General features: G+C 42.2%; 1 protein-coding gene across 1 annotated transcript; it reads right to left on the bottom strand.

Moving 5' to 3' along the window:
* Positions 1-857: 857 nt before the first annotated feature.
* Positions 858-23,357, bottom strand: plekhm2 (pleckstrin homology domain containing, family M (with RUN domain) member 2). The gene is made up of 20 exons (XM_080734209.1): positions 22,848-23,357; positions 21,280-21,386; positions 20,684-20,793; positions 19,184-19,283; positions 19,006-19,093; positions 18,741-18,915; positions 17,567-17,620; positions 15,497-15,788; positions 13,758-14,600; positions 13,580-13,649; positions 13,228-13,318; positions 12,416-12,480; positions 11,688-11,776; positions 10,809-10,941; positions 10,503-10,690; positions 9,656-9,721; positions 8,934-9,093; positions 7,036-7,215; positions 4,894-5,010; positions 858-4,211 (listed from the first exon to the last, which is right to left on the bottom strand). Exons 1-20 carry the CDS (start codon positions 22,905-22,907, stop codon positions 4,074-4,076), a joined length of 3,126 nt encoding a protein of 1,041 aa, XP_080590335.1. The 5' UTR covers positions 22,908-23,357; the 3' UTR covers positions 858-4,073.
* Between the last annotated feature and the right edge of the window lie 2,900 nt (positions 23,358-26,257).

Genomic DNA, 26,257 nt, shown 5'->3' with positions numbered 1-26,257 from the left:
AGGTTTGGGTTGGATAGTCCCAGGAACATGCCTACAGTAATGTCAAGGGACCATTTAGTTAATATTTTGTCTTGGATTTTGTTTTAATGGCTACACAAAGGTTAATTCTTAAATTAATTTAGGTTCTGCTTAATCATTATAATATCTTGGTTGTCTCTTGATGTTTCCAACCATGTTGGGCAGCTGCAGTACTACTAGTTTTTGTTATATATATTTTTTTTTGCTATTTGAATTGGCCATTTTATTTAGCTGTTTTGTTCGAATTGTGTGCTGGGAGCTGCTTGTACTTAATATAAAGAGCTTGTACTTATTTCCTATATAAAGGTCAAGTTGTAATGTTGGTAAATAAATGTTAATTTAGCTGAAGTTGTGTGGTGTCATTGTCAGGTTTTACTGAAATGGTCTGATTCTAGTCAGGGGGCCTTAGGGGAAGAGAATGGTAATTTCGTACTAATCAGTCTAAAAGCGCCAAATCCATTGCAAGCATTTGTTTTGCACAAAAAAACATTCCTTGGGCTACAAATGTAATGTATTACTGAACAAGGAATCTTGTTTTCCCCCCCCCCCTTAAACAATCCTGCAAACCCCAAAATGCTAATCTTTATGGAATTAATTTAAGGAAGTGGTAGATTGTGAAGTTGTGTTGACTGTTTTTGCCCACACAATGAAATGGATGAGAAACGGTCCTGCCTTGGGAATCAGGATATATATTTAATTGCTAGCAGAATGTGTCTCTGATGTCAGTACATCAGTAGCTGACCCTAATCATTATGTAGCTTTTGTCACTGATAGTATGAATACAACCTTTTAAAATATTAGTACAGAAGCCATAGTTTATATTGAATGTCCACGTCCCGTTCAAAAAAACGCTTTTATTTATACATTCTCCATTATGTACAATAGAAAAACCTTCTGGACATGCTTGACTTGGTGTGTGAGCAGATGTTACAATTGATTAAGCCTATACAATTTACAAAAAAAACACAAAGGAACAGCAAAGCATAAAAACATTGTATATAAAAACAAAAGGCGCCTCTCAAGAGATGTCATCCATCATTGGCCAGCAATGCCCAACAGAAATCGCAGCTCACAATGTCATGCTTTCATTCCAACAATTCCAACATGTACACTTAAAAGGCCCCACATTTTAGATTCATTCTAATAATCCCAAGAAACATTTCAAGTACTTTCAGATATTGCATTGCAGTTGGATTCCCCCATGCACTGAAGACGACCTTTAATAACGCACTAGGGAAAAGATTGCAATTTGAATCCTTTATCACTCCAATTTTGGAAGAAATCCTAATAACTCCTCCTCCGACTCCAGTGTGCTCTCAACCTAACTTTACATACAATACTTCATCCAACATTGCACCTAAAATAATTTGGAATAACCAAAACAAATAAACAGCAACAACAGAAATAGGAGGGTGTGTATGACGTTGTTGGGTCTTGAAATATGTACCATTTTAACCTGAGATCATTACCTTCACTAAAGAGCAGAATAGAAGTTAGAACAGGTAGCACTGCTTTCAGCAATGGCTTAAATGTCTAAAAATATGAGACTTGATCAACAAAACGGAGGTCTCACAATCATATGTATGTATGCCTCATGCCTGTGTTTTGACTTCCAGCATTCCAATTAAAGGTGTAAGGCCACACTGGGACAAAAAGAAAACTGTCCACTTGTGTCATATTTAACTCAGGTTGACAACAAAAGGCCACAATGTAACTGGGTTGTCAGAAACATTACAGAGGAAATCTTGTCAAGCTCACCTTAAAGTGGTGGCTAATGGCTATATACCACTGTTCCCACTGAAAATAGCAGACAGGCTATTGTAATGCACACAGCAGCAGTTTAAAGGTAACATTACTCATACTTTCTTGTAATGAAGAACAATGAATCTGATTATTATGCATCATCAATAATTTACATGGGAAGGGGAATATAAAGATTCTTTATCTGGGCACAGCTGTATCGTAAAATTATAATGAAGCGCAAACCTTGACCAAATATCTCATGATGCACTACTGTATGATTCTTATATTTTCACATGAAGCTATTGTAAATGCATGGCTATTAAAGGCTATCTAATGATAGTCATATAGGAACATATTACTCTTGGTCTAAATCAAAAGACAGGGATTTTTATGAATCCCCAAATGGTCCTATATTTCTCAGTCAAGACTGTAACATTGAGAGACATTTAGTGGTGTAGCCATCTCCCAAGACTTTCTGTTGTCAAATCTAAATCTATAATGTCATCAGCCAAGAGCAGAGTAGCAACCAGATGCATATACAAGTGGTAGTTCTCCTTTAAAAAAAGGGCACACAGCCTGACACAGGCATGAATTCTACACATAAACCACCATTCCTCTAGAGATGCAATGACAGTCTACACCAGAAGAAATCTCAAGGAAAAATGTAACTAACCATGAATGGATATTTCAGAGGAAATGAACAAGACTTGTTCACATTTACTCTAAAAGTCAAAACGCAGCAAAATGTATGGAATTTGGACAAAACTTGAGTCAGTTATTAGGTACCATAAAATAACCAACTGAAAACTCCCATAAGGCATTCAGCTGAGCTGGAAGCCTCTTGTTCACAGCAGATCAGAATGGAGAAGGCAGGTCTGCGATGATTTACCCAAAAATGGCTAATCTACAAGTTGCTTGTAGATCGTCTATTTTCAGTGCCCGCCACCATTGTGCGACGCAGTCAGGCTTCATATCATTTTGATAGGATTCTTATCCACCCAATGGACACTGGGCAAGTGGGCAGCCTTTGACATACTGTAGTAAACACAGAACCAAGATGGCTGACAGAGTAGCATGTGCATTAACAGTGCAAGTAGTAGAATCTCCAGATACAATACACAGCAAAATCCTTATATTACTGTGCACTTCATAACCAGGCCACGTTGAGAGACCCTTGTCCTCCCAAGCAAAACACTACTATAAATGACAAATAACAATACTTTTTGTGAGGTATGTGCTGATAGACTAATCTTTACAAGCCAAACGGAGAAATTGATCATCATATATGTACACACGAATAGCAATGACGATTATTATACATTAATACTGCACAGCGCTGTACACAAATGTAGTGCAGGTCAGGTTTGAAAGAATGTCTTGTAACTTTAAGCCCGCAGCTTCACTTAGAACAAGAGGTGAGAGTTTGATCCTCAGTCACCCGTGTTACGTCGAAGAGGAAAGTTAAGCGTCATAAACATGTGCAAGGTGAGGAGTGTGAAAATGTGATCATCTCAATTTACTTCTTCATTCTCTATGGCTTTACATTAATATATTTTAATAAGTGTTAATAGAAGCCAGAGGTAAAATGATTAGACCTCCCCACCACATCTACGACATCATCCTCTTAGCATAAATACAGATTCCTTTAACATGGAAATCTACGTGCCAGATTCAGAACATAATCAATAACAAGAATTGATATTTTTTATATTGGGTTTTGCGATGATTCTCGTCAATTTTCGTCTGTGGCATGGGAAGAGTTAAGGGGGAGTCATTTCATTTGTATTATCGGTGAATCTGTCAAACAGCCAATTGCTGTTTGACAGATTCACAACTGCTGTTTGACAGATTCACCGAGACAGAACCAATGGCATGAATTGAAAATGATCTTCACTGAAAATAAAACCTTGTCAATTCAGCCCCAAGGTGAAGACACCAAATGTGTGTAGGAAAGTATTTTCCCTGCCACCACAACCCGATCATTGATCCTCCTGTAATCTGCTCAACCATCAGTATTTCCCATCATGAGTTTTCCTTGACAGGGTGGAAAAGGCCTAAAAAAACCTGCATCACATGGTAATGTACTGTAGCTTCTACTGCTGAGGAGAGCCACCCCACTCATTAACGGAATGAGAAAACAGCATCGGCTGTGTTGCGTACTGCTCCAAGGCATGCAGGTCCTGATGATTGCAAAATCCCATCTTCATCTATTCATCTGTCTGTACTTTTTGATGTATTCTCATCGGTCTATGCCAACGCCATGTCCATCTAGTTACGTTTTTGTGACAATTTACTGCGTCTGGTCCTGTCCATCAGCACCACGGCTCTCTCTGGGCTCTGCCTCGAGCCAGGCTGTCGGCCCTCTGCCAGGCGCTCCTCATCAGGGCCAGGGCCTCGCTGCAACGCTTCTGCAGTGATGGATCATGCACTTCTTTGCGTGGGAGTCCCACCTGGGTGGTCAGGGAGAAATTATTAGATTTGGTTGTTTATTTCGAATATGTAATATATATAGTAGTGTATATATTTTAAACAAACTCTCTTTTGCAAGCCATCGAATTACAAAGAAAACTAGACAAAGAGAGAATACGAAATAAATAAATTAAACAAACACATTCACAAAGGAGTGAGATGAAGTAAAAATGTATTAACTCCCACCCCTTTCCCACAAATTCCACCCCTTTTTGACAAACAAATGGACAGGTAGTGTTTTGTTAAGAAATATTCGTGTTTTTCCCATGGCACAGCGGACAGCATCAGGCGGAAAATTCTAGGCATGGAGGCAGTCATATATGCTACCAATGCCTACCGTATATCCTCAGAAATACTTGGAAATAAATAGTATTTCTTTTTTGAGAGTACAGTGACTATCAGGTTTTATTTCTGAAGTCTGTCGTCTCTCTCCGCAACCTTGACACTGGCTTTTGAGCAACCTTCAAACCTGCCACAACATTTATGGACTGATTGACCCTTCTAATCCAGTAAAAAACATTATTTATTTATTAAACATTTTCTCCATTTAATTACCAGTGCCTTGTGAAATTATCCTCCATAACTGTTTTTTTTTGTTCTTGCACGTTTCTTGCACATTATAAATACTGTATAAATGCACACATTCATCGTGTGATCTCCTACCTGGAAGATGTCTTTCCAGGTGGCCTCTAACACTTCCAGCAGTCGATCTCTCTCCTCACAGCCACTGAAGTAAAGCACCCAGGGAGGCAGGAACTGAGCCCGGTCCACGGAAAACTCCTGGACAGAAACAGGGGAAGAAGCAGGGACAATCGTGATGAATTCACCGTTTGTCAGCCTTCTGATTGGTCCCTGAGACTCCCTGACTGGCCAACCAGAAAAAACCATTCACTTTTTGCTATCGGGGGTGGAGTTTGTGCAGTGGAGAATGTTGCTTCAGGCTTTCAACAACGGTCCGCTCTGCGGAGCACGGCGTTCGCGCAGTACGGCCACGCGAGGTGATAGCGAGCTCGCTCATCATAATGAATAAGCTTCAACAAACTAGTTCACATGGACCTTATCAATGTAACTAAGAGTTACGATTGGGTACATATATTTTAAATGGGCAGAATTACGAAAAGCCAGCCTATTATGTGAGGAGAACTATAATCTGGCTGTCATCTTCCTACCCAAGATGCACTGCGCTTTCTCTTTCTATTTCTATTCTCTCTCTGATCCAGAGGATTAAACTAATTAAAACATATATTTTCGGGGGAAAACTACTGTTTTGCTTTGTAATTACTGTACCTTTTTCTTCCCTTTTTATTAATATCACGTAGATGTGTTTTTTTTGGTACTTTATATAGCTGTAATGAGGCTATGAAAAAAAAAAATCCCATCCACTTCCACTATAAAAGAATCTGCAATGGTGATTCTGTCCCACTGGGATTAAACAAATTAACCCATTTAGACCGGGAACGCAAAATGCGTTTTTACCTTTCAGGTCGGGAACGCAGAATGCTGTTTTACCTTTCAGACCGGGAACGCAAAATGCGTTTCCTGCAGTTTTTACCCTTTTCTGGTCTCGTGGCCAATGAAATGCATCAGGAGGCGATGACGTATGCTTCCCTATGACTACCGCAAAGCATTCTGTTTTTTTTTTTCTGTTTGGGAGGGGGCTGCACTGGGAGAATCCCAGTGAAGCTTCTCATAGCGGCGAAATGGAAGACGCGTTGAGCGAAGGCAAACCGGACCCGCTGGAATTGGCATTGTTATTGTTACGTGATATGTTTGAAAACGACGACGATGATGAAGAAGTGTTTCATGGATTTCATGAGGACTGGATTACTTTTCACGGACGCACTTTGAGACGGCTAGTTTCAGAGACCAACACGTTAGCCGAACAGCTAGTCAACCCCAAACTCCAGAACAACAGATTTGCAGCTATAGAGGTAATAACACTTATAAAATGATTATGATGATATGGTTCATTCATTCACATACACAGGCGCACACACACACACGCACGCACATATAATAATAATGACAAATGTCGCTCGCCAGATTTACCGTTATATGGAGCTAACAACTAGAATTGAAATATTGAAAATGAAAGTTTTGGTGCTTGTTGTTTCTTGTCAAAGTGGTGGTCTATGGTGTAAGGCCTATGGTGTAAGGTCTCAAATATTTGCTAATTATGTTTCTATGAGCTACATAGGCTGAGAAATATATTATTTATTAGACGTTTTATAAGATTTATTACAATTTTTGAGTTTGCAGATTTCTTTTAAAAAAATTATAAAGGTCTGGACCATGACAAATAATTTCCCATGAAAGCCAAAGGTGTAAGCTATCAAACAGTTTTGAAATGTTGTTTCTAGCTGCTACAGAGGCTGAGAAATAAATGTTTTAGTAGACGTTGACACCTCTGTGAAGTTTTCCATAAAATCTCAGGTTTTAGGGGTATTTTTCCAATCGGCCATAGGTTTTTAAGGCTTTTTTCCAGGCGGACTTAGGTCTAAATGGGTTAAAACATATATTTTCGGGGAAACCCCCTGTTGTGCAATGTAACTACTGTACCTTTGTCTTCCCTTTTTATTAATATCACCTAGATGTTTTTCCTTTGGTACTTTAAATTGCAATAATGAGGCAATGAAAATACCCTCTCCCCCCATTCACCGCCACTATAAAAACAATCTGCCCAGGGTCAAATGTACCACCATAGTAACAGGGCAGAATGGGGCAGGATTTGCAAATGACTGAATTGTCACCCCCCCCAAAAATACAAATCCAAGGTCCTTGAGAACATGGCACCTGCACACTCACAATGACACAATACTCCTTGCTGTCCTCTAGGCTCACAGCAGTGATATCGGAGATGTCAGCGCTACCCAGCGAGCGGAAGAAGCTGGTCTGGCAGTCCTGATGACAAGTCAGCAGCTTGGTGTCCGTCACCACCATGCAACAGGGGATACACGGCGTGGGGGCCACACCCTGGGGGATCACCTGGAATGGAGAAAGAATTCAACAGTTACAAGATGAAAAATATATAAATTGTGTATAGGGCTTTTTCTGCCTTTATTGATAGATTACAGTAGACTGACAGAAAAGATCAGGATGTCTGTGGGAATATCACATTGGAAACAGTGGATAGACTGGGCGAGCGGATAACTCACTCTGGCATCACCCTGGTCAGAATAGCCGATGAAAACGGCATGAACCTAGTGGCGGAAGTGCTGCGGTTAACGGAAGTTACGTCATGCGTTGCAGTCCGTTTACATAAAGATTGTAGCTCTTAACTCGCTCTTAATAGGTGTCCTTTGTCAGAATCCATGTTTTTGTTTGGATATTGTTTATTAGGAGCGCAACCGATGGGTCGGGAAAAGTAGAACAGTTTTTTTCGCCAGCGGGGAATATGAAAAAACAATAACATCCGGTGAACATGCCGTTTCAGCCTATGGTCTTGACCAGGCTTTTCTCTTCGCAGATGAGTAAGCCTGGCTACGCGAGGCTACTCTGGTATGGCTAAATCGTGATAAAATTGTGACGTGTCATACATTGTTGTGTTTTTCTGACCAGGTGGGAAGCAAAATTCAGCAAAAACAGAAGAGAAATACTTTAAAGACATCCATCCATCTAAACCCGACACACATCAACAGCTTTTGTTTGTACTGCAGTCACCGCGTTTGTTTTCCTCCCTGAGTAGTTGATGTGTGCACCTGTTAAACTTGTGAAAATGTGACTTTCCTCTGGACAAGTAATATTTGCCTGGTTAATAAACCAGACTGCACAACACTACCCCCTGGCGGTAACACGCAGTGAGGAATTAGTATGAGCAATGCCAGGCTAAAGAAATATGGCTGTTGGTTTCTGTGCAAGGCTGTGACTAAAGCCAATTCACTGTGGCGGATGCAATTCCACACTTACGCACAAATTAAATTGCCTCTCTGCGTGGTACATCAGAGTGCTGTGAGACGTGTGTGTAAAATGATCACACTTTAAGACTAGACTTGCACTTTGAATACGGTTGTTCAGAGTAAAAAAATTAAAAATAAAACAGATAATCTGGCATTGTCAATTATTTTCATGTTTTTCCCTGTGGGGTGAAGTTGACGTTTATGCTTGTCCAGGTTTATGCTTTGTCCGCTTCCAGAGAATCATTTTTCCCTGAGCTCAATTGGCTGTGCTGACCACATGCTTGCAACATTTTGAGCTGGAGCCACGTCATGACAGCTAAATTATTTTACACACAGAAAGTCCTTAAAAATTACCATTAACAAACAACCAAGCCAGTGTAATGCTAACAAAACTTGGGTTGCCCAAGAAAGGTCATGGGGCCACTAAAATCAAAGGCGTCATCCTGGAATCTTTAGATTATGAGATATCTTGCATGAAAAGGTGATATTTTTTGCCTGGGTATACTGTCAATGCATATGAATGCAAGTTTCATGGCAATATGTCAATCAGATTTTGTGATGACTGCAATTGAGAGAATGTTGACATAATTGGTGTCACTGCAGGAAAGGCTACGAAACTCTGTAGGCCTAGGGGCCATCCTTATCCCCTGTGGCTCACGAAATTGCACAGAAAGGTCCATGCATGGTAATCCAACCAGTAGTTCTCGAGAATTGTTGTTTTTGGACCGATCAACCAACAAGGCCATGTGATCAAGTCAAACCTTATAGCCTCCTTATAGCAACATATTTGTGGAGGGATAGTCTCACCCCTTTGGAGACAGACTGGCAGAGCAGCAACATCCAGTCGGCCATGTCCTGCTCATTGTTAGCACTGAGCTCCAACGGGGGGCGTTCTGTCAGGATGACCTGGAAAGCGTGGGGACGCTCTGTACTGTTGGAACGACGACAGCCTCCACAGTGTTCTCCTCTGATGGGGGGTGGGGGTGAAGTAAAAGGGTAAAAAATAAATGGGTGATGTTATCTTGCAATGAACTGACCAGTAGGACTGTCACGATATGACATTTTACATGACGATTAATCGTCACTCAAATAATTGGCGTTTAACGATTTAATTGTGTTTTTGTCGTTGATAATTACATTTCTGTTTGGCTTTTAGGCTTTGAAGTTGTACATGGTAGATATGACACATAACCTAAATATACAAAGAAATTACTGACATATTTGACAACTTAATACTCAACGCGTCGCATCACGCGTTGTGAGCTTGTAGATCTGCTATTTCCACTATTTCGGACATTTTTCAACATTCACGATTATGACGATTATGACAAAATATTTGCGATAATGTGAAATAATCACAAATCACGATTAGACGATTATGTAATAATTGTGACAGCCCTACTGACCAGTTTCATACAGAGGCAGTTTGAACATCAGTCCCAATTTAGGTTTTTTTTTTTTAAATGATCAACATGTTCTTATTTATAATTATCTGTTTCCAATGTGACCTTTGCACGTGTGAATCTTACCCCATGGTTATGGACATAAGTGGCACCACGTCAGTTCTTTCTGCGTACTGGTACAGAATCCCTTTGCTGCAAAATGGCCATGCAAACGTTACATTTGATGACAGCCTTGTTACAAACATTTTATATCATCCTAATGTCACCAAAAAAGTAAAGACATAATAAACTAGAAAAATGTGCTCCTCGGAGAACAGGTCTCCACCACACTACTAGGTAGGTTATTGTGGGCTAGCAATGATTGGAATTAAGTCATTGTACACATTATGGCATGCTGTGTAAACTTTGGAAGCCAATTGGAATGGAATATAAGAAATATGACAAATACTTGATGACATGACTAAAGAGATAATGTGTATAGACTTAGGTGAAGTTTGGAGTAATATAAAAAATGTGTTTAGCAAAAATCTGTATCATGGTGGCACTATAACAGGTGTATTAGAAAAACAATCTTGATCACATGACTACAGAGATAATAGTGTACGAATTTGGGTGAGTTTTGGACAACATCGGTAGGAGTAGTAGCAAAAAAAAACTGTGTTTTGCAAAGAAAATACAAAATGATGTTAATATTGTCTAGTGGAAATGGACGTGGCCTATTTGGGGAGTTGTGTAGCGGTCCAAGGAATCCAAGGGGAAAAGAAGCTTGATTGTATGAGCTACAGTTCAAGAGTTACAGACCAAAACGTGAATCAGCTTATTACACTGCTACCATGTGGCCAGTTTGAAAAATGTAGGGTGGCATTTCTTCCTTGGCCTAGCTTTAATCAACACGCAAAGTTTCATGGCAATCGGACGATGCGCCGATCAGTCCAACAGTTATCTGCTGGACACACACAGAGACAACCAGTACCTGAGGATGAGGTAGCAACTCTTCCACTGCTCTTTGCCCAGGTAGGTGGTACCAGCCTTGTAGAGCAGAGCCCCCTCCTTGGCATTACAAGACACTGAGCCTGGAGAACAGGCTTGTGGGGACAGGGCCATGTCCATGGGGTCCTCCCAGTGGATCAGTGAGTACAGACGGATAGACACCTCTGAAACCTAGAAGAGAACCAAGATTTGCTTGACAGCTCATTTGACGAATCATTCAAAAGATGGGGTCTTAAGTGAGTAACCAAAACATGGACATGGAATGGACAGAAATTATTTAGGTCTGTACCTCACAGTGACATTCCTGGGAGACGAACTTGGTCAGGGCCAGTTTCTCCATGGTGGCATCAGTCAGGACAGAGGGGTAGGGAGGCTCGCGACAGCCCTTCACCATGGCTGATTTCAGGGCTGCCAGGAGCCAACTGAATGAGGCATAGGAGAAGGAGAATAAAAATACGGAATACAAAAAAATACAAAGAGAGACAATAGACCCAGGTTTGCCGCTCTGACATCACGCTTTGACATCACTGTGATGTCGTGGAACCACTCTAACAGAATCCCTTTTATGCCCATACAGTATATGGAGATCCCTGATGTCATCAATATTAAGCCCACATCTAACAGGACTTCATATGGGAATGGAGGAAGACAGCCCATATCTGTGGCTGGTTCAGACAGGGATCTCCATGTATGGGCATAAAAGGGATTGTATGTATGATGTCAGATGTAATAGACATCATAGGATTTTCACATAACGAATAACTGAGTAAGCATGTTTGGGGTCTCGCAGCATATCTCCATATACAGTACATGGATCTCAATTTAGGGGTAACAGGGGTCTCCATATATGGGTAACTGGTCCGATATACATCACTGGCCAGACGGCCAAGACATGGTGTGACCTCGCTTGTTGCCCTGAGGCGTCTTACAAGTACTTAATTACTATGATAGGATATTTTTGTCAAGTGACCCCATCTTACAAAGTACAAATCAGGCTCAAGTCTGAGAGGATAAAGATGAGATTGGACACAAACATGGAGAAATGCTGTTCTCCAAGCCTGACTTAATACAATAAAAGACAGCCACTGGTTGTGAACTGGCAAGAGCAGCATGCTTTGCAAAGTGGGACAGGTGATGGCGTCAGGCTGGTGATTGGAGGTACACTCACACAGTGAGCGAAGCATCCGATGTGTCCAACAAGAACTGTCGTCGCCTGTTTGTGCACACCAACGTCATTGTCTGCTGGTCAAGGCCCACCTGGGATTGAGGAAAACAGTAATTACCACTTGCCACCATCGCACAACCAAGTATAAATAAATATAATTATTGTGCCGAATTTCAGGCCATGATAAAGGGTATATACTGTATATTCATTTAGGAACATCTATGAAAGTGTCCTTGAAAATACCTAGTTCAGTTTAACCTTTATGTAGAAGTATTTTGGAAACTCAAAATCAGTAATGATATCACATTAAAGCCGTGTTCAGATATCCAAACTGTGCAGGCAATGTGTCACCATACTTGAGTGGAGGCAATCTTGTTTCGTCTTTGTTTTGTTTTGTCTTTGCGGAAAGCAAGCAAACTTATGTTCATTATTTATATCTGAACATCACTTATGTTCTAAATGTGGGTGGCTGACCAGAATAAGGCAACTTTAATTGAAGTTGGACATTTATTCTTTTATGCCTCTTTGTCTTTGTATTTATTTATTTTTGTTTGACTGCTTCTATTCTATTTCTCTTTTAATGCCCTTGTATGCCTTTTGTAAAGTACTTTGATTTGCCTTCACATTCTAACATTAATGCAGCCTTATACAAAAAGATATGATATGACATACCAAGCTCACAGCTCACAGAAAAGATTGCAACATTTTGTTGTGCAAGGTACAGTACTTACGGAGACATAGTCAAGTTCATTATAAGACACAGCCTCCTCCACAGTGTAGGGCTTCTCTGCAGCTCCTGGGATGAACAGCAGACGGAAGACAAGTCATCATATTGCACATCATTCTCAACAGTATGAGCTAAATCCAACTGTATAGCTCTGACAGTGAGGATTTACAGTAAGGATGTTATCGTCTGGATTTAGCTTAATGCTTGATTAAATTATATTTTGTGGTGTCACTCGGGTTACGCTACTTGTTAACAGAAGGATAATAATCTGTGGAAATAAACATTATCTTGTGTCTTCTTAGCAGTTCGGAATAAAAACTTAGCAGTTCAGAATAAAATGAGCATGAATCAGACTAGACATTTTTTCATCACTGGAATAGATTGGCTAAATAAACTTATATCAGTGGCTTGTTCCACTATACTGCAAATAATGCTTGTATTGATATTACTTCAAACTAGAAAGTAAAATCTGTGTTATAACTGAATGTACAAATGTAAACAAATGGAGCCTAACACATTTTTTTTTTTAAATGTTTTTTATCCCACGGTTTTGCAACCCATTTTTCTCACCCGGTGCCTAACACATTTGTAACTCTGATTTACAAATATCAGACACAGTGTTACACAGAACTAGAAAAGAGCACAGGTCTTTGCCAGGCCAGGTGGCCTAACCTGGGCTGTGTCTGTCATGGGTTGCAGTCGGCAGGACGCAAGCAAGCTGCAAAGGGAGCATTTCTACGACACAACGTTCAACTTTTCATTTGTCACCTCCCAGCCTGGTGAAGACCCCAACTCCTTGGTCTAATGGCCACTTACCCTTCCTGAGCAGGTAAATGTAACAGTCAGTCAGCAGCAGGAAAAGAGGCTGCAGGTCTCCCTCCATGTGGCCTGTACTCATCCGAACCATCTGGAGACACAATAACATCATGACAAGTGACACATAAATGATCAATACTTTATCACTTAAACCATGTAAGCCCTATATACATTGTAAAAATAGCTCACAATGTGTGACATCGCGACAGATATTTTTGCCATTTATAAAATGTAGGGTTTTTATTTTTTGACAAATGCATGCATGCATGTGCAGTTGCGCACCAGTGTCTACTTTTCTAATGTCATCGTTATGGGGTGAGGGGTTCATTGGTGAGGTGACCACAGTGTGTACCTTGAAGAGCTGCTCCTCATTCTCTCTGAACACATGGATCATCAGAAGCAGCAGGTGATTGTTGTCCACTCTGAAACATCCACAGATTATCATAACAAATCCATCTCTTGACTCAAATCCTGAAGACACGTGGTTCAATTCAGTGATTTTCATCATTATCATTCTCATCATTACATACTTGAACTCTGCGGGATGCGTGCGCTCTGTTGGGCTGAGCGTCTCCTCCAGAGGCTGCTCCTCTGTTTCGCAAGCTGCCTCTCCGTTCTCAGCCAACGTCTCAAGCTCCTCCGTCTCGCTCTGCTCCACCGCCTCCCCGGCTTCGTCGGCATCCTTCACTGTGGGCTCGTGTTCCTCTGGCGCTTCTGCCGCTCCCTCATCTTCATGACCACCAGAAAGAGTCTGTGGCTGGCAATGCCCTGCAGGATCATGGTGGCCACCACTCGTGGAAGTAGCGTCTGGACTGTGGGGGGTAAAGCAGTAGAAGTCCGTCGAGGCGGGAGAGGTCTGCAGGCGACTGGGGCTCTGTGCTGGGTCGGGTGGCTCGGCCCCCGGATCCTCTCGAAAGGGCTGCCGGATGGACGGCTGGGAGTCCTGGTTGCCGTCCAGGGAGGTGGACGCAGGTTCTCTGCTTCTCTCCTCCTCCTCACCTAGATGGCCCCATGCCTCCCCGCTGTCCAGAGCCCCGTTGAGGCGGTCCATGACGTCGCGCAGCGGCTGGCCCACGCCGTCCATGGAGGTGTCCGTCATCTGCGGGAGCCGCAGGAGGGCGCCTGCCTCTTCTTCATCGCCATCCTCCGCCGTTCCCCGCCTGCTTCTCCTCCTCACCGTGGCTGCCCCGGTGTCTGTCAGAGAACAGCTTAAGCTCTCGTCTTCCTCCCCTGGTCCCGAGCCGTCTTCTGGGATCTGGAGGCCGTTTTCCGCTCCCATCTGCTCAGAAGAGGCCGAGTTGCTGATGCTGCCGATGGAGTCAGTGGAGCCCTTCCCGCGCCGCTTCTTGGCTGGTTTTCTTCGTCTGGCCAGCCTGGAAGAACAGTTATCATCAGCTGATGCTCCCCGGTTTATGCAAATATTCAATATATCCCATTAGATACGTTTAAATAGGAACGTCAAATTTCACCATAGAGAAATAGCTGAGAACACTAAGTGAAGTAGACTTGATAGAGACAATAGCGCTTAAGTTGCGAACATCCTATAAACAACTCAAGGTTCCTGATTCAAACCAGGTTTATATTGAAGTGTCCTTGAGCGAGGTAGCGGAGCCCCCTAACTGTTCAGTAACTGCCCACTGCTCCTAGCAGTTAGGGTGGTTTGAATGCAAGGGACTAATTCTGGGTATTTGCATATGTACTTGGCCAATGAAATGTAACCCTCTTAACTCACTTCTTGGACATAGTGATATAAAAAAACTGCTGGTTTGATAAAGTATACACACAAATGTTACTACTCAACCCATTTAGGCCTAGGATTATTGAATGCTTTAACTATTGAGAAATAGCAGATATACAAGCTCACAGTTTGAGAACCACTGACACAGTCGTCTCTCAAGAACAGACCAACTGAGCTCCATTTAAGTGAAAAGGACTTTTCTTTGACGATGGCTAGCCAGATTGCTGACATAGAAACATAGGTTTTTCAAAAAATCTTAGAAGGATTCAAAAGACACTTATAGAATCGGGTAAAAATTCAAATTTTCACGATTCTTCAAAAATAGCAGATCTACAAGCTCGCAGTGAGCTTGTATATCTGCTATTTTTCAATAGTTAAAGCATAAAATAATGATACACAATAATGTGTACCCGTTCTAAATGGGTTAACTCACTTGGACATAATGATATAAAAAACTGCTGGTTTGATAAAGTATACACACAAATGTTACTACTTAAAGGTGAGGTGTTGTAATGACGGGGGAACATGTACCTGATGACCTCCAGCTCGTTGCTGTTACTCTCTGTGTCGTCTCCGGTGGTGACCATGTCATAGCGACTGGCCACGTGGACGGGCGTGACGTCGGCCGAGGTGTTGGTATTGGTGTCCGATTCCTCATTGAAGGGGTTGTGCCTGAACGTGGGGCTGTGTGGTGGAGCCATCTTCACCATCACAACAGTGGCAGCAGCTGCGCCGGCCCGGTGGCCCACTGTGTCGCTGACAACTGTCTGGGGGTCCGACCCACTGGAGCGTGGACAGCTGGCCGGGTCTGTGAGGTCACCCTCTACGGCAGCATACAAGAAACTGGGTTTAAGCAATGCTCACTCGCCTTAAATGCTTACAATACATAGTTGTTAGGGCTGGTAGCATGTTATGGCATATAGCAGGATGCATTAGAGCAGTGGTTCTCAAACTTTGTTATGTGAAGGACCCCCAAATGTATATGTATTTGACCAAAGACCCTGTCTGAAAATGTTGGGCCCAGAAGAGAAGATTTGTCCTAAAAAACAAGATAAACAGTATTCAGAATGATTTTAAAATACTTTAAATAATTTAAAGTATGTTCAAATAGCTCACTGTGAGCTGTAAAAGCTCACAGTGAGCTTCCTTGTATATCTGCTATTTCTTAATAGCCAATTTATACAAAATGAATAAAATGATTGTGTATTAAATACATTTAGCTGGGGACCCCTGGGGGTCCCCGGACCCCACTTTGAGAACCGCTGCATAATTAGAGAAAGGCACACAGGAAGTTGATTTCTTGAAGTGGCATAGGTCTTAAAGTCAAACCGTACGTCCAGGTTAGGGTTAACGGTACTGCATGCTAACAGATATAGAGCATAATAGAAGCATCACAAATTCAGATATTAGTACCATTATTATTATCACCATTCCCAGAAAGACGTAAGCAAGAGGAGTTCGGCTGAACCTCGACCTGTGCCACAAAATTCACCACTAGTACACACCAGGCAGAAGGAAAGACAAAATACAATATTGGAAACAGACAGAAACCATGCAGAGTGAGTACAGCTGCATCACACAAGTATGCAGAGTGAGGATTAGGATCCTCACCCACGTGAGAAAGAGAGAAGCTGCATAGCATGGCTGACACCCTTTAAGGTTGAATTCACCAGTTAAGAGCAGTACATTCGTGCTCAATAACAAAGCTAGCAGTCATTATGAAATGACACTTATTGGGTCATATTAAAAAGGAAAAACAAAATAATAAGGTAAACTTAATAAGGTCATAAGGTAAGGTGGTAAGGTAATGTGGTAGTTATTTTGCTTTTCATGTGTATTTTCAGTTAAATACACATTTGTGATACAGATTGAAGACTTTTTAACGTTCATTTTAGATTCCCCATTCGCATTGCATCTATCTACTCTACGTTGGTTGTAATTGGGTTTGAGCTTTTAAGTGGTTTTAAGTAAATCTGTAGAAAGATCTGTAGAAAAATCTGTATCAGACTGGCTTCTACAGTGCCATCTACAAAATCAAAACAGGGATAATCTTTTCATTTGTCATTTAAGAACATGTTGTTTCTTTTACAATTCAGTTATGTCATGTTCCTTTGAAATATAAGTAAATAATAATATTAGAGTTTGAACACATCTGAATAAAGTTGAACAAAATTAACCTTGTTTTTTAAGTGAGTCTGATGTCTGACCTGGAAAACGGAAGCAAATCTTGAAAATCAAGAATGCTTTGCGTGTCAGGATTGAGGATTAGATTGATACATCTCTTTTTAAAAATGCAGATATCTCTGATAAAAACCCAGAATTTCAAAATAATAAATTGCATCATTAGCAAGCTGAGGGAAACCTATTCAAAGCACATGCATTGCATATTAAAGATCAGTTTATATGTGATATGCAACATGAGCAGCTTTGTTGTACGGTATATACCGTCCTTGTTACCATCCGAGAGTCACATTTCAAGCTAGTAGCATGCGTCGAGCACAACCTGCGAGACGGAAATGCATGACACAGTGGAGGAAGAAAGGGAGAATGGGAGGGCGGGACACACACAAGAGGGCAGGGAAGGGATGACCAATGTCCCACCTTCCCAGTCTGCACTTGGCTGCAACACGGGGAAGATGTCACCGAAATCATAATCTACAAAAAAAAGGGAGGGATAAGACTCAATATTAGAGAAGGAAAGGTGAGTTATAAGAAAGGGGGGGGGGGGATAGAGAGAGAGAGAGAGGGATAGAGAGAGAGAGAACGCTAGGAGAGGGATTGAGAGACAGTGGCACAAAATCATAAAAACTGAAGTAACATACTATATGAATGACACACATGAGAACACAACAGGCGTGATGGAAGACAGAAAGAGGGGAACTAAAATGGGAAGGTGACTCAATGATTTGTGGATAGAGGTGGGGAGAGCATTCACACATAGCACTAGCCTCACCCCCGCAATGGGAGGCCTACAGCTTCTCCATTTCCATTTACACGAATATGCCATTCTGACATCCAAATGCTGCATGTATGCATGGCACTCCCTTTAATAAAATACCTTTCTATCAGTGAGTTATGAGAATATGCCAGAATCGACCCAACACCTATACTCTGTTACCTAGACGTCACCATGCAATTGCATCACACACACAGTGGAAAGTGCTTTGAGTGACTTGAGTAGAATCTGCCTGGGCAATTAATTGGAAGAAACCTGAGCAGCAGTGTTTCTGCCACAATCATTCAGCAGATCGATGATATTACCATTACCAATTTGTCATAGCATAATGTTCTCGAAATATATTTTTGTAGGTGGAAGGAATAAGTTAGATCTTCCAGATTCCCTCAACAAAAAATATTCTGGCATTGGAATTTTGGTTAATTCCGAAAATAGGCTCTGTGGCATAAAAATCCATGAAGCTTACATGTTTTGTTCAGCATGTAATGTTCACAACGCTTCAAATATATATATTTTTTGAATGTCAATGCAATCGCCACAAGTAAAAGATTTCATTTCAGGCATCAAAACCCATTCTATTCCAATAAACAATATTGAGACAAGGGAACTGGAAGTGCAAAAATGCTATCTTGTTTATGGGTTTCAGGACTACCAACTTTGGCACTCTATAAGAGACGTGGCACACCGCAAATCTGTGACTGAAACAGAAACAGACAATGCTCACCTGCACTACTTGCACGATATTCCAGGGCGAAACACTGCTGACAAAACCAAAGAGAAAAGGGAAGAAGGGCTTAAGAGAAACGTAATGCTCCTCACCTTCGCTGGAGGGGGCTATAGCGCTGTCGTCCCACTCCAGGTTGGTGGAGGTGAGGGAGGTGAAGGAGTGCAGAGAAAGGCTGTCTGAGCTCGGTAGTCTCTCCTCAAAGTCCAGCAGGTTCTGGGGCTTGTAGTACTCCGGCATGTAGGGGGCCACGTCCAAATACGGCACATCCTGAGCCGGCAGGAAATCAACAGGCAGTTAGACGCATAACTTCCAACATTTTTAACATGGTGGATTATTGCAATGGAACGGTGCACTAACCAGCTCCAGGTCAAATCGAATGAACTCCAAGCCAGACACCAGAGTAAGGAAGAGAGTGAGGTGGTCGTGACTGCAGACCAGTGCATTTCTGTTGGGGAAACAGCAACATTCAGCTTTATATGCGTGGAACATGTTTGCCCTTAAGAAATGGAAGATAGAATCTGCAAATATCACTCACTTGAAATAATACTTTTGTAGCAATGCTTGGTTCTCTTGGAAGAGGCGAAGATAGCTTTCTAATGAGCTCTCGCTCAATGCCAGGTATAACCATGCACGACCTATGCGAGAAGAGAAAAACATACTCATTATTTAACAGGTAGGTTAAGGTTTAGCCGTTTTGAATATATTCCCCATTTTTGAATATTGAAGTTGGTAAGAACCATGCTAAGCAAACATGCTACTTTATAAATAGGACTAAGAGCATAACTTCCATAATCCCAAAAGCAACTACAGTAGCATTCAAGCTGTTACACAAGATAAGTTCAAGATGAAATTGTGCCATTTAGGCTGCTATGTCAGTTAAATCAGGAAAGAGACTATGCTGTATGATTGCCTTGGTTCACCACTAAAGTTGCACAGTGCTAAACCCAGAAACCATAAACACTCAAAGTGTATGCACCCCCTACACATGACAAGCATCAGGGTACCACTGACATGAGGAGTTCTACACACACAAAGAGCATGATCATAAGTAGAGACATTTCCCAGGAGGACCCAAACAGTACACAATTTATCTGGATTTGGAGCAACACCAAAAAAGCAGTGTCACAATAATTAAACCTGGTAGCCTGATCTTAGATGTTATTAAGTTAGCTGCCTGATCAAGTTGTCATTATGACACTGTCATAATTAATCTTGGTAGCCCCGCATTCTGAATACTGACATTGCACCATGCAACTTTTTTCTGCATGGTTGCGATAGGATGTTTATGTGTAGTAGAGTTATGTGAAATCAGAGAGACATAAAATATGTTTCTCATTCATTGATCAGATTTCTATTTCTCGCTGCTACATCTCACTGGTTGCACTTTGAAAGGTCAGTGCAAACGGGGTCGGGTTCAAATTGGTTGAATTGTGAGCAGACAGAGTGCTGGTTTGAGTCATTAAGGAGGATAGTACGACAGTATGTTAACTCATTTTGTGCCCGCGATTTTCGGTCGCAATGATGTCCAGAGTGCCTCACGCAGGCTCCATCCGCTTGTACTCTCTTATTTTGAAAGCCAGAAGTGCCACAGCGTGATCACTTCCGGTCTGACGTCATCGGGTCGTGCGCCGGAACCGATCATTGTTTACGTGGTGCCATGCTGGATTGCAATGGAGCGTTTATACATGTGTTATATAAGCGAGCATCTGCCTCCATCTTCGCTTCTAAAGTGTTGTTTTGAGATAATGGACATTAAAGATGAGATCGGCCGTCCACCTCAATGTTATGGGATGACTATTGTGTGCTCGTGGAGCCGTGATGATGACAAATCAGCGCGGATTTTCGTCTCCGGACATCCGGCCATTCTACTCGGTAATGTACTCAACGTTACAGTAATTTATTACTTTTTGCGCGACATCACGCATTCGGCACTGTAAGTACTCTAGTACTTATTGCGTGACATCACGCAAACGGCACTAGATGAGTTAACACTGTCCTTGTTATGAGAAGGCGGTCTAATGGCACAGACTCTCACTTCGACCGAGGTTCGTTGCTATGTGCTGGAGCTCGTCGATCTGTCGGTTGGCCTCTCTCCTGGTGAAATGCAGTACAAGGACCCAGTAGCCAGAGGAGATGTCCTGCAGTCTGCAATGCAGAAAGACAGTAATGACAAGCATATGTCAGTCGACACTGAGTCCACACAGACTCAGAGTAAACACTGAGAGAGAGAGATGAGATGAGATATACTTTATTAATCCCCGAAGGGAAATTAAGGTGTTACAGCAGCATAGTGTGACAATACATAAATAAACTACTGGACAAAACAAGGACACAGCAAACACATGGACACAAACACAAAAGACCTGAGTCGATCCATGACTCTGTCCATAAGAGAGAGTGTTCTTCTTATACATGTAAATTGTAGCTCATAGCACTGAACTTGCTATGAGTATATTTCAGTGTTCACAGAAAACCGTGCAGACATACACAAAAGCTGAGCTTATCATATAAGAGGGATTTATTTGTCACTTTGTTCATAAAAGTTACAAGCAGCAAAACGTTGGGTTATATACTGTACGTATATCAGAGCTTCTCAGTTTACAGAAAAGCAGAGATGGTGGTGTTTCTTACCCATAAAGGAGGGCGTGGTCCAGATGTTCACACAGTCGCTGCAGGACACGGTCATGATTCCGAATGGCTGGAGTCTCATCTTCGCAGGCTGCAAAGTAGCTCTGCAACTACATAAAGACAGTGGACATTATTACAGATTGAATGTGTCTATTACAGAGTACTAGAAACACCTTATTTCACATTCACAAACTGGTTGCATTCCCCAAACAATGTTTTCTTCTTTCTTTTTTACAAAAGTAAAGCACATTGAGGCCTGTGTAGTATTTGTAAATCAGTTCCATATTTACACATTTCTGAAAACATTATGACACATTTATTACCATTTATTTACAGTATTTGTCTTTCATAGTATGGGGACACACTAATGTAATATTACGAATGTGAGAACAGTGAAATTGCTCTTGCAGTGGGGGGTTAGTACGGGTAACTTGCCTGTAGCTACAGGATACATTGAGGGTTACCCAAACAATCCTTATCCTGATACAAACAAGTGAAAGTATCTACTGTATCTGGCAATAACTTCCCACACACAGAGGGAAGTCAGGGGACTTGTTGTATCCTATGTTAAGAACTCCACATGACTGAAGGATGTTTGTCCGTGGCAAACAGTATAGGCTTTGTTAAAGGTGTGTGGGATCCTATTTCATGTTAATGTGCATGTGCACACAGTTTCCCCATTTAACTCTGTTTTTCATCATAGGGAAGACGTTAAAATGTCAAACCTTAAGATCTATTTGTTGGGAAAGATGGCAATGTTTAATGCAAAACTGGCTAAACCTCAATATACATTAAACACATGGGAAAGAGGAGCACTTCCTAATTCAATCACCTGATAATCATGTGACTGACTGGTGTAGGAAGTGGAAATATTTAAGAAATCTAGGCTCATGGACACAGCCTGGACTATGAAGGATAGTATAGGATTTGTATCCTACATCAGCATAAATTAAAGGTTTGTTGTGATAATGACTGAGCTATATGACACAGAGAGCTAAGGGAGCTTAGCTATGCTGTCAGTCTGGTTATGCAGTAGCCTTGGATCAACATTCAGTGCAACACCATAGCTGCACGCAACTTAAAAAAATAAATACCCCCCCAATTGGAATATAAATGAGTTAGCTGGCCGGTTAGCTGTTACCTAAACCACTGTTAACCCTCATTGCTCCAATGCAGCATTGAAAGCATGTTTACACAACACATGATGCCGCAGTGAGTGGGTCAACGCGATGGCATGGTGCCACCCTGTTCCCCATTGTTCTTCCAACAGAACTCAAAATAGAGGCAATCTAAACGCTAGAAGCTGCTGAAAAGAACACTGTCTTGTGTAAATACATTGTTATTACAAAACTTGTTTTCCCGACTAGGGACGGAGCCCATCCGGGGACTACGAAACGGCACGGACAGGACTCAATAGTTGAGCACTCCCATTTCACTTGACTTGGAAGAAATGTCCTATTTCTTTTGGCAAACAAAAAAAGTCAATCCATCCATGATGACAACTCTTTCTATCGCATGGATGTCATTATAAGATGAACGTTCTGTCTAGGGGGACACACCGACCATCTTACCTTCTTGACGGACAAAGATATGTTTTCCAGGATTCGGTCCTTGACTTTCAGTTGATCCATCCCTGGTCTCCTTGGCAGCAAGCAGCTGCTGTCAGCTGATTTTCCACGGTCTGTGTTGTTGTTGTTGTGCTAAGCTAACGTTAGCTTATACCACTCAACCCCAGATAACTGTGTAACAACATGGACACTAGACAGCAAATACACTCCAAATTACACAGACCGCAGCAATAAATAAGTAACATTCAGCTAGCCATTTGTGCTGTTATACTTGCCACTGCCAGGCGATATACTTTCCTCTAGCCCCGCTGAGCTAACGCTTAAGGTTGGCTATTAGCGACTTTTTTTACTTTAACTAACTAGTATATCTAGTACGTAACGTAAATGACTTAATTCCTCTACCTTGTACTTTCATATCACTGCTTTAATAATGGTACCTTAATGCGCCTTTGCCCCCACATAAGTTGGGAATCCAGTTCATGTCTGCTCTGCCTGTCTAGTAGTAGCCTAGTCCTGAAGGAACCCGAGCAGGATGTATACTTCGCCGCACGACGGTGTCGCGCACGGACAATAGCCGGGTCTACAAGCTTTCGGCATGACGTCACTGCTAAATGGACAGTTGGTCCTCCAAGGCATAGACGACCGGTCTAACTAACAGCCTGGGCTGCTGGGCATCCCAAAAATGACACCCAGCAGACCAGAGTAGTTTGATTTATTCACTAAGTTTACCACCACTTCTTCACAATCTACCTCAACCATATCTTAATTTAATATTTCCCCCCCTCTTTTGTACTTTGGTTTTCTTGTAGGCTACTTAACATTCTTCAGTACTTAACATTCTTCAGTTTCAGTCCTTCGCTTCGGGGGGAGGGGGTAGAGTCAACTGGTAGGCTAATGACAATAAATCCTGACCTTTATTTTAATGTATAAATTGATATAAGCCTCAATGTAATTGATGTATAGTTCATATTAGAGAGGCTGATATAGGCCTACTTACACTACAGGTGTTTGACTTATGTTATTCCTCCTTGATACAGTTCCAATCTTCCTCATCCATCCAGCCATGCATGCGGTGTTCTTGGCAGTGGCCATGGAGGATGAGGTAACAGTCAGGTGTTATTGAGCATCATCCATCTCTCCTGCTTCTCCACATGAGGCACCTTCAACTGGAACTGTCCTCAGGACCACCCTGGTGTTGTTGGGATCCTCATTCAGGATGCAAGTCCAGGTGAAAGTGTCATCTTGGGCGTTTGGTGTAACAAAATGTAGTGATGTATAACTTGAGTTCATTTCCTGCATGCATTGAATTGTAAGAAATTGAAAGGATATTGCATTGTTCTTTACAATAGTGTTTAAGTTAAGGTTAAGTGTTTAAGTGTTAATGTTAAACTGCAAGCAGGTCTCTGCCTGAGGTGCCAGCTAGTGGTGGGGGGTACTTTACAAGACCTGTGATGTACAGTAGGTGGGGGCTGTAAAGTTCAGAGAACACTCAGGAGAGCAAGGCTGCAGTTCTGTTCAGTTTAATCCAAACGTGTGCACATGAAAAGTATACAGCAGTATATCCCTGGTGGTTAATCCCCCAGCTACTGTTTGTGTTCCCTCACTTCCCAACTCCCAGCATGCTAGCTGAGTATAATGTGTCTGCACTAGCTGAGCTGCACTGCTCTCTGTTGGTTGGTACTAGTGAAGTGCAGGAGAATACTAATGTCCAAATCTGTACACCAGTAAGACTCCCTAATCGGGAGATAAGCGACCGTAGGTGGCTTATCTCCACAAATAGGGCAAAAATTAGTTTTTCCAAAATCTTCCTGATCCATGTTGATGACATGAGTGTAGACATGCTGTGTAGTGATATTCGTGATTTTAGGGCAAAAACTGTAGGAGCAGTGTCCAAAAATGTGTTTTAAAAATCGGCCTGAAGGTGGCGCTAGAATAGGGCCATGTGAGAAATGAGGGGTGGGGTCTCCGCGTTGCCTTGGCGGACGAATAGGTACCGGCCCCGGCTCTCCCGGACGCTCCTAGCCCGAGTTACGGCATTTTATGTGCGCTGCAGTGGCAGGGGGTCCTCCACTGGGGCCACTTTTGCATCCGTTCTGGAGCACCAGGAGGCGGTGGTCCCCGGGAATTCCCCGTGAGCAGCCCCGTTGGGGTGGTCATTTGGTCATTTTTGCACATTTGGTCATTTTTTACATCTGGGGGTCCCTGGGGCTCCGGGGGTCCTTGGAGGTTGTAGTTTGGCAGGCAAGGAGTGTGTGTGTAAAATCTGGCATGGATCGGGTCAACGGGTGCGGAGATATAAGCAGGGAAAAAGTGTGTCGTGTGACGTGTGAGCACATTTGGTCACAGTCAAGGAGTGTGTGTGCAAAATTTGGCATGGATGGGGGCAACGGTTGTGGAGATATGAGCAGGGCAAAAGTGTGACGGACTGACTGACTCACTCACTCACTCACAGACAGCCGGTGGAGGTTTTGGTAGTAAATGCGACCTACGGTCGCAATTACAGGGGCCAGTCCAAAGGTCTTTATAAACAAAGAGCAGAGTCTTAAAATTGGAGACGGGATACCGATCCCAATGTAGAGGGAACTAGAACTGCACTCTGTTGATGTGCCAACTTGTTCCTTGTGCACAAGTAGGCCATGTATGGCCTACTTGTGCACATGTAGGCCATGTATGGCCTACTTGTGCGCCAGCAGAGCGCACCATGAGGTGCGCTCACCACTGGCATCAGCATCACCACTGGCTTTACCAATGTTAACTGATGTCCAATAGTAGAAGGATGGCACAGTTACCATGGTCGGTGGTGCAGAGAAGGTCATTATGCACCTTCAGTAGTGCCGACTCTGTGCTGTGGTTGGCTTTGAAGCCAAACTGAAATGTTATTATGTTTCTATGATATTGTTTTGATTTAAATAGGGGATGAGTTGACAGAGAATTACTTTTTCGAGGACTTTTGATATGAGAGGTAGTTTGAACATAGTCCTATAGTGTGGGTGTGAAGGGTGGGGCATTCATTCCCTATTTACATTGTTCCTGAGTAGGCCGGTCCCCGACTAGATGCTCGGCCGCCCGACAGACAGATACAGAGATCTCCATATATGGGTATAAAATGGACGCAGACACACAGATATTCATTCCCTATTTACATTGTTCCTGAGTAGATCCGGTCCCCGACTAGACGCTAAAAAATACATCTACACAGACCAATTATATTACCGTAAGTCTCTAGAACATCATACTAAAAGTCCCATGAAATCCTAGCAGCGTAAATATGTTTAATTGGCATTAATCCAAGATGTGCACCAATTGGGACTATTATCAGAAAGATTGCTAATCTTGGAATAAAATCCTGACTAAAGTACCATGCATAGTAGTATAAGGACCGCAGGAATACACAAGAAACGGAGGGGGAGAGT

The sequence above is a fragment of the Nannobrachium achirus genome (genome assembly GCF_963921795.1).
Source record: "Nannobrachium achirus genome assembly, chromosome: 9".
Lineage (NCBI taxonomy): Eukaryota > Metazoa > Chordata > Actinopteri > Myctophiformes > Myctophidae > Nannobrachium > Nannobrachium achirus.
This window is presented reverse-complemented; position numbering and strand designations above follow the sequence as displayed.